The following is a 9,383-nucleotide window of genomic DNA, read 5'->3' on the forward strand; positions in this document are numbered from 1 at the left end:
GAAGATGAGAGAGCAAGATATCGAAAACATACTGAAAGAAATAGTGACAGAAAACTTCCCCCACCTGGTGAAAGAATTAGACTTACAAGAGCAGAAAACACCCAGAACTCCAAACAAAAGGAATCCAAAGAGGATCACACCAAGACACATCATAATTAAAATTCCAAGAGCAAAAGACAAAGAGAGAATATTAAAAGCAGCAAGAGCAAAGAAGGTAGTTACCTATAAAGGAGCACCTATACAACTGTCAGCTGATTTCTCAACAGAAACCATGCAGGCCAGACGGGAATGGCAAGAAATATTCAAGGTGATGAATAGTAAGAACCTACAGCCAAAGATAATCTATCCAGCAAAGCTATCACTCAGAATCGAAGGTCAGACAAAGAGCTTCACTAATAAAAAAAAAGCTAAAGGAGTTCATTACCACCAAACCAGAATTATATGAATTGCTGAAGGGGGTCCTTTCAGAAGAGAAAGTAAATAAAGATAAAAATTATGAACAACAAATATGTAACTATCAACAAGTGATTCTAAAAACCAAGGAAATTAAAAATAAAATCTGATGAACAATATTAACTGTTGAATATAATAGAATCAGAGGTATGGAAGGGTAGTGAACTGACGATTCTTGGGGAAAGGGGAGAGGGGGATGTGGGAAGAGACTGAACATAAACTGTGCACCTATGGATGAGGACAATGGGGGGTGGGGAAAGTGCAGAGGGTGGGATGGGATCCTGATGGAGGAGAGCAATGGAGGGGAGTGGGGGAAGGAACAGTTGTAATAATATGAACAATAAAAATTTATTAAAAAAAAAATTTCCACATTCACTGCATTAATAAGGCTTTAGTCCTGTATGAACTCTCTGATGAAGATGAAGTAGTCTTTTAGTGGTAAAAGATTTCTCACATTTAATTCATTGGTAAGGCTTTTCTCTGGTGTGAACTCTGATGTTTTTTGAAAGTATGTCTCCATCTAAAAGATTTTCCACATTCACTGCATTGATAAGGCTTTTCTCCAGTGTGAACTCTCTGATGTTTTTGGAGAGCCTGTCTCCATCTAAAAGATTTTCCACATTCACTGCATTGATAAGGTTTTTCTCCAGTGTGCACTCTCTGATGATACTGAAGACGAAGACTTCTTACAAAAGATTTTCCACATTCACTGCATTGATAAGGCTTTTCTTCAGTGTGAATTCTCTGATGATAATGGAGAGCACTGAGCCCTGAAAAAGATTTCCCACATTCACTGCATTGATAAGGCTTTTCTCCAGTGTGAATTCTCTGATGATAACGAAGAACACTGCGTCTTGCAAAAGATTTCCCACATTCACTGCATTGATAAGGCTTTTCTCCACTGTGAACTCTCTGATGACATTGAAGAGCATTGCTACGTGTAAAGGACTTTGCACATTTAGTGCAATTATAAGGCTTTTCTCCGGTATGAATTCTCTGATGACGATGAAGACAACCGATCCTTGTAAAATATTTTCCACATTCACTGCAATGATAAAGACTTTCTCCAGTGTGCACTCTCTGATGACGACAAAGTTCAGTGTTACTGGTGTAAGCTTTATCACATTCACTGCATTGATAAGGCTTTTCTCCAATGTGAACTCTTTGATGATATAGGAGACTAGTGCTACATATAAAACATTTCCCACATTCACTGCATTGATAACGCTTTTCACCAGAGTGAACTTTATGATGATATTGGAGAGCACTGCGCCCTCTAAAATATTTTCCACATTCAGTGCATTGATAAGGCTTTTCTCCAGTGTGAACTCTCTGATGATATCGGAGACCACTGCTACTTGTAAAAGATTTCCCACATTCACTGCATTGATAAGACTTTTCTCCAGTGTTACATGTCTGTTGAAAATCAAAACTAGATAAATTAGTAAAATTTCCACATTCAGAAGACAGAAAACAACAACTTCCAAGATGGACACCTTTTCCCTGAATAACCGTGTGGGTATAATTATTGCCTTTCTTACATTCTTTGCTACTGTAGAAATTTTTACGCCTTTGAAACATCATCCCACAAGTTGACATTGCAGTTGGACTGTTCCTCATCTGAGTAACCTTTGGGTGGAGATGTCCTGACCCAGTAAGGAAACCCTGATCAACCTCTTCGGATATGAAACGATTCTGGGACACATTGAAGTTGCAGCTGTTTGCAAGTGAGATCCTTTCCACACCGCTAATGAAAGTCTTCTCTCTCACATTCTGCTGGTGAAATTTTGCACTGAAATAAAATCGTTTTGCACATGCCCCACATCTCAACAGTATCTGATCCTGCCTCTCCATCGCGTGGAAAATGGTTCCCAAGACGAGTGCACAACTATCACAGGGGTGGCTCTTCTGGGAAGACAATGCTAACTTGGGATTCCTTGCTTGTGACACTCTTACAGAAATCTTCTGTTTAGTCTGGGCTTCCACATTCTCTAGTCCACAGCAGCAACCTGAACAAAAATAAACATAGGTGAAGTGCATGTTGACTTGATAAAAACAGAATACGTTCACAAGATATGTGGATTTGCCATGACTGGACATGATTCTATTCACTGATTTTCAAGACAAGTAAGTAAGACTCTCAGGAAATGGCCGTTATATATAACATAGCCCAACAAGTCCCTGGATGATGAAAATCTCACCAAGGGAGGACAGAAGCATAAGCTCGGACAAAAACAAGAGAGGCAGGGTTTACCCGTTATTACTCCACAAGTGGCTTCCTTTTAGGACCTTTCATGATGCAGATGTGAATCTGTGTACAATAATTTCAATGTGTTCAAACCCATAAACTATCAATCATATTAGAGCACGTAACGTTCAGAGATAATATAATACGCATGCAAGCAAAGGTACTGCAGGCATGAAACAACATTGGAATGCAGTATAGCAAGATGTGTGAAAGAGGTGCAAAGTTTACAGAGGTTAAAGTTATCCATGGGCTCTTAATCCGAGTAGAATGGTCACTATTAAAACTGAGTCCTACACAAAGTGTCAACATTAAGCAAGAAGTAGAATTGGGTGAGGAGCCAAGACCAGTTTGGCTCAATGGATAGAGCGTCGGCTTGGGGACTGAAGGGTCCCGGGTTCGATTCTGATCAAGGGTTATACCTTGGTTGCAGGTATATCCCCAGTAGGGGGTGTGCAAGAGGCAGCTGATCGATGACTCTCTCTCATCGATGTTTCTAACTCTCTCTTTCTCTCCCTTCCTCTCTGAACAAAATCAATAAAATATATTAAAAAAAAAAAAAAAAGAATTGGGTGAGGAATGGGTAATGGTAAAAAATGTTGTAAAAAAAAAATGGGTTCCTAGTTATAACTGAAACAAAGCCTAGGCTTGAAAACTACCCCCACAGCCCTTCACCAAGGCAAGACTGCCTCTGGGACTATCCTGTCATTGATAAAGTCTGCTGTGATGCAGAAATTATTCTGTCTCTTAAATCCTAGTTGAGCCACTGCATGGGATGAATAATGCCAATTTTATTTTATTTTTTTTAAATATATTTTATTGATTTTTGTACAGAGAGGAAGGGAGAGGGAGAGAGCTAGAAACATGGACCAGCTGCCTCTTGCACACCCCCCACAGGGGATATACCCGCAACCAAGGTACATGCCCTTGACCAGAATCTACCCGGGGCCCTCCAGTCCCCAAGCCGACGCTCTATCCATTGAGCCAAACCGGTCCCGGCAATAATGCCAATTTTAAAAAGATGGATGGTCAGCACTGTGGTAGAACAACAAAGCACAAATGAAATCACAGACAAAAGACCTATGAGAGGGACATCAGCAAGATGGCAGAATCAAAGATAGAGAATCTTTCCCCATCCCAGAGTACGTAGAGGGCTATCCATGACAAAAAACATCCCACAGGAAATAAAAATAAGAATATCATGAAAAAAACCTGTAATACAGAATACCAAAAACGACAACTGCATAGAAAGGATGACACGAGACTGGGTGAGCTAACACATTTGAAGATACCTAAGATCAAAAACAAGCGTTAATAATAACTAACGAACTAACTAAATAAATAAAGCGCACTAACCGATTAGGCTCAGTGGATAGAGTGTTGGTCTGCTGACTCAAGTATCCTAGATTTGATTCCAGTCAAGGGAATGTAACTTAGTGGCAGGCACATCCCCAGTAGGGGTTGTGCAAGAGGCAGCTGATTGATGTTTCTTTCTCATCTATGTTTCTATATTTCTTCCTCTCCCTTCCTCTCTGTGAAATGTCAATAAATATGTTTTAAAAAATAAAATGAATTAAATAAATAAATAGTCAGCTCTAGGTAGTTTGCTCAATGCATATAGTGTCAGCCTGTAGACTGAAAGATCCTAGGTTTCATTCCAGTCAAGGGCACATGCCCAGTTCATTATGAATTCCTTCCCCGATAGGGACATGCAGGAGGCAGCTCATCAGTGATACTCTGTCAGCATTAATGTATCTCTCAATCTCTCTAACCCTTCCTCTCATAAATCAATAAAAATGTATTTAAAAAAAAAAAAAAAAAGATTGCCGAAACCGATTTGTCTCAATGGATAGAGTGTCGGCCTGCAGACTAAAAGGTCCTGGGTTCCATTCTGGTCAAGGGCATATACCTTGGTTGTGGGCACATCCCCAGTAGGGGGTGTGCAAGAGGCAGCTGATTGATGATTCTCTATTATCGATGTTTCTAACTCTACCCCTCTCTCTTTCTCTCTGTAAAAACATAAAAATCAATAAAATATATCCAAAAAAAAAAAAAAAAAAGAAAAAGGAAGAAGAAGAAGAAAAAGAAGAAGAAGAAGAAGAAGCAGCAGCAGCAGCAGCCGCCGCCGCCGCCAAAACTGGTTTGGCTCACTGGATAGAGCGTTGGCCTGCAGACTGAAAGGTCCCAGGTTCGATTCCGGTCAAGGGCATGTACCTTGGTTGCGGGCACATCCTCAGAAGGGGGTGTGCAAGAGACAGCCAATCCATGATTCTCTCTCATCGATGTTTCTAACTTTCTATCTCTCTCTTCCTCTCTGTAAAAAAATCAATAAAATATATTTTAAAAATACATATATTTAAATGTATAAATAATTTTTAAAGAATAAATGAATATGCCTAGCCAATGTTCTTCACTGATAATAGTGCTGGCTTGTGCACTGGAGGGCTCAGGTTCTATTACCAGTCAAGGGTAGGTACCTGGGTTGCAGGTCTACTCCTACTCAGTAGAGGCACATGTGGGAGGCAGCCAATCAATGTTTCTCTCTCTCTCTCTCTCTCTCTCTCTCTCGCTCTCTCTCTCTCTCTCTCTCTCAGTAGAGGCACATGTGGGAGGCAGCCAATCAATGTTTCTCTCTCTCTCTGTCTCTCACTCTCTCTCTTTCATTCTCTCTAAAAGACCAATCAATGAAAAATATATCCTCACTATCCGGGTGAAGATAACAGAAGAATAAAGAATTAAATACAGAAGAATGATAGGATGTAAAATAAACATACAAATATTAGTTCCATTTCTACACACAAATAATAAATTCTTTGATGGAAAAATAAAGAATATAATCAAATTTACAATAGCATCCCAAACTATTAAACCCACAGGAATAAATTCAAACAAAATTGAAACATTTGTACACTGAGTACTATAAGACAGTGATGAAAGGAATGGAAGAAAGCACAAATCACTTGAAGGACAACTTGTGTTCAAGGGTCTGAAAATGAAATATGGTGGAGATAGCTTTAATACACAAGGCAAACTACAGATTAAATGCAATCCCAATCATCCAAACGGTATTTTACAAAGAAATGAATAGAAAATCTGGAAATGGAATCAAAACACCTCCATTAACAAAAGCAATCCTGAGGGAGAACAAAGCTGGTGGCATCACACGTCCAGATTTCAATTTATTACAAAGAGAAAACAAGCAACCAGTGTGTTGCTGGAGAAACACAGATACAAATATAAACTGAACAGAAGAGAAAACATATGAAGAAAGCCAGGGATATGCCAGGACCGGTTTGGCTCAATGGATAGAGCGTCGGCCTGCGGACTGAAAGGTCCCAGGTTTGATTCCGAGCAAGAGCATGTACCTTGGCTGCGGGCATGTCCCCAGTGAGGGGGGTGCAAGAGGCAGCTGATCGATGATTCTCTCTCATCGATGTTCCTAACTCTCTATCCCTCTCTCTTCTTCTCTGTGAAAAATCAATAAAATATATAAAAAAAAAAAAAAAAAAAGAAAGAAAGAAAGAAAGAAAGAAAGAAAGAAAGAAAGAAAGAAAACCCAGGGACAAACTTTTAACCCAGGCACATACTTTTAAGTGATCTCTAACGAAGCTGCAAGTCACAGAAGAGAGCAAAGACAGTTTCTTCAAGAGTTGACATGTGAAACAACAAACCTGGACACCACTAATAAAAATTTAACTCAATCTGTAGGACAGAATTAAATGTGAGTGCTAAAACTTAAAACTCCTCAGGATGACCTAGAGAAAAAGTGTGGAGGTTTATTTTGTACAGGAGTTTCTGAATGTAACACCAACCACAACACACACACACACACAAAAAAAAGAAAACCTACACAGTCCACACTACAACAAATAAAGAAAAAATAGCGTCTTCACAGCACAACAGCAATACACAAAATGAAATGAAAGGGCAATCTAGACAACAGAAGAAAATACTTGCAAATTGACTAAAGGAATACCTTGGAGATATTGTGGATTTGGTTCTGATTAGCACAATAAATGAATATTGCAATATAGACAGAAATGCACACAAATACTTGCAGTTCCCTGGGAATAATAAAGGTATGTTCATAGTCTTCTGCAGATTTTAACAATGCAATGACTCTGCCTCAAAAGCAAAGTCTATATAACTTCATGAAGAATATTTACTTGCTAAGCAATAGTAACAAACATCTAAGCTTAATAGAAATATGGTGGCACTAGACCGACTGAATGCTGGGTTGCCAAAAACATGGACTTAGTAGAAAATCCGCTGTGGGGAAGTAATATCTGCCGAGCATTATTAAGCCCATGCAAAAATATGTGTTCCTGTATGTCATAAGCAAATAATATATAAAATAAACAAGGTATTCAAAAGACTAACAAAAAAATACATAGTTAAAAAACAGGTTTAATGATATACAGGCAAGTTTTCAAAAATATATACACATGAACAACAGGACAATAGAAAATGCTTTCCTCACTAATCAAGGTGGAATCCTTCAGGCTTCCTGCAAGACTAGCAACCACAAGTCTTTCTGTGAATGTAGTCCAGAGGGGAGAATTGTGACTTCTGGAATAGAAGGGAGCAGTGGAACCAGTCCAACCCTACCCAGGACATCAACTACCAAGGAAACTGGAAAATCAAGCAGAACCACAGTCTACATGGGAGGACACAGCACACCCTGGGAGATGGGGCCTGAGAAATCCCAAAGCCAAGTCCAGATCACTGTGAGAGTGAGGGTCTTACCCAGCGAGGATACAAGTTCAAAGTTCTCCAGCATCACATTCAGGTACAACTGTCTCTGACCCTCATCAAGGAGGCTCCATTCCTCCCTGGAGAAGTACAGGGCAATGTCCTCCAAGGTCACGCCAACCTGTCAGAATGGAGACAATTGAAATCAGAGCTGTCTCTCTGAGAACCCCCACTGCTACTCCTTATACACCTTCCCCCCTCAACCTCCTCCAGGGCACCCGGTTAGTGTGGAAACCAGGCCCTAATGCCAATGCAGGCTGCTCTCTCATCACAGTCCCATTACTCACTGGGATTGTCCTCAGCAGAGTAGCTGGGTGGGTGGGAAGGTTTGGGGGAGGGGAGGGGAGAGAGCAATGCCATTTAAGCTCTGGGGATGCCTGCAGGACCCCAGCCTCCGGCCACGCAATTACACTGCAGCCTCCTAGACCATGCCTCCCAGACAAAGCCAAGAGTGGGTTTGTGCTTCACCTATAAGTTCCCACATCAGGTCCCGGGAAACATCAGCTCACACTTCCTCCAGATGTGCACACACTGGGTAATGCTCATCCCCTTCCCATCTTCAGTCCCAGGTTCACTCCCTCAGCTCTGCCCCCTTCCTGCTCCAATGCCACTGGGTCTCGCTGGACTCCCCCATGAACTTGGCACATGGCATGTGGAGAAGCCTGTCTTCCAGCGGGTCCAGGACCACCCCAGGCCCCTGAGGGACCCCACAGCCGGGAAAGCCCCCGTGAGGCTGTGACGGCCTCCCTGCAGCCTCTGATCTGCCCGCCAATCCTCACAGCCACACCCTCAGGGGAACCTCGGAGGCCGGTCACCCCTGTCCTCTCCGCCCCGCACTGGCTGTGTCCTCAGAAGCCACCGCGCTCCGCCCTCCCCTCCGCCTTCCTCACGGTCCTCCCCGCGGACGGAGCTGCAGGAGGGACAGGCCCGCACCGGGCTGTGGGGTGCGGGGTGAGGAGGCGGGGGGCCTGGAGGACAGGAACTCACCTCAGCGAAGCCCCTCAGTGCGGGCGCCGCCATCGCGCTCTGTGGGCCGCCGCGCGGGGCGGGAGCGGAAACCGCGGCAGGAATGGCGGGGCCTGTCCCGGCCCTGGCGTGGGTCCGAGCGGTGACTCCGAGCTTCAACCCTGAGGGATGAACGTTGGCTCTTCGGCGGGAAACACCACTCTTCAGCATTCTCCACAAGACCATGGGACCAGGAACTCATGATGGCCCCAGACAATAACCTGAGTAGACAAAATTCTAACGCAAGGGCTACTGGTCCTTCCCCACAGAAGGAGCCAAACGGAAATGCCTTCTGGGAAGCCCCATTGGCTGAGCCTGGTGGCATTCCAATCTCGGCCTTGTGGGTAATGTAGTTTCTCAGCTCCAACTCCAGGAAAGGAATTACAGGTAGGGGCAAATAGCAGAAGAACACAAGTATACTCAGGGTCCTCTAGGGCCTTTAGGGGAGGTGATGTTGGGGCAAATTGGTTTCTCCTGCATACGTTTGGCTGGTTTAGCATATCTTTTCTTACAGGTTCTGCTCTGTCCCAAAGGAGGGCACTGTTTTTTCATTCAAAGCTTTTGGCTGTGTCTCCCTCACCCCAAATGTAGCTGGAGGAGATTGCTCAAGTCTCTAACTGGATCTAACCTGCCTCCACTGAATACACTGTAAAAGTTAATGTCACAGCCGAAACTGGTTTCCTTAGTAAATGATGGTTGAAGCCATGAAACATGCTGTGGCCTTCCTTCTATGGTTCTACATTTTTCTGTTCACACCGTATTATATTTTCTCAGCTCACTATTTTTCCTCAAGTTGTCATAAATGAGGCCTCACATTTGTAGGAAAAAGATGTCATGGTAGCCAATGTTTCAGCATAGCCCTAGTTAGGAACTTGATTACTTTATATGAATAGGTTACATAATAATGTTTAATAATAACTGTTGATAA

At 42.6% G+C, this 9,383-nt stretch overlaps 1 protein-coding gene across 1 annotated transcript in view; it reads right to left on the reverse strand.

The window, feature by feature from the left end:
* Nucleotides 1-7,816, reverse strand: part of LOC118710225 (zinc finger protein 850-like) — a 133,698-nt gene extending 125,882 nt beyond the window's left edge. Inside the window, exon 1 of the mRNA XM_045575943.1 lies at nucleotides 7,445-7,816. Within this exon, the coding sequence (XP_045431899.1) occupies nucleotides 7,445-7,478 (34 nt within the window). The 5' untranslated portion in view covers nucleotides 7,479-7,816. The remainder of the gene's footprint in view (nucleotides 1-7,444) is intronic.
* Between the last annotated feature and the right edge of the window lie 1,567 nt (nucleotides 7,817-9,383).

This window comes from Pipistrellus kuhlii, unplaced genomic scaffold (genome assembly GCF_014108245.1).
Source record: "Pipistrellus kuhlii isolate mPipKuh1 unplaced genomic scaffold, mPipKuh1.p scaffold_m20_p_71, whole genome shotgun sequence".
NCBI lineage: Eukaryota > Metazoa > Chordata > Mammalia > Chiroptera > Vespertilionidae > Pipistrellus > Pipistrellus kuhlii.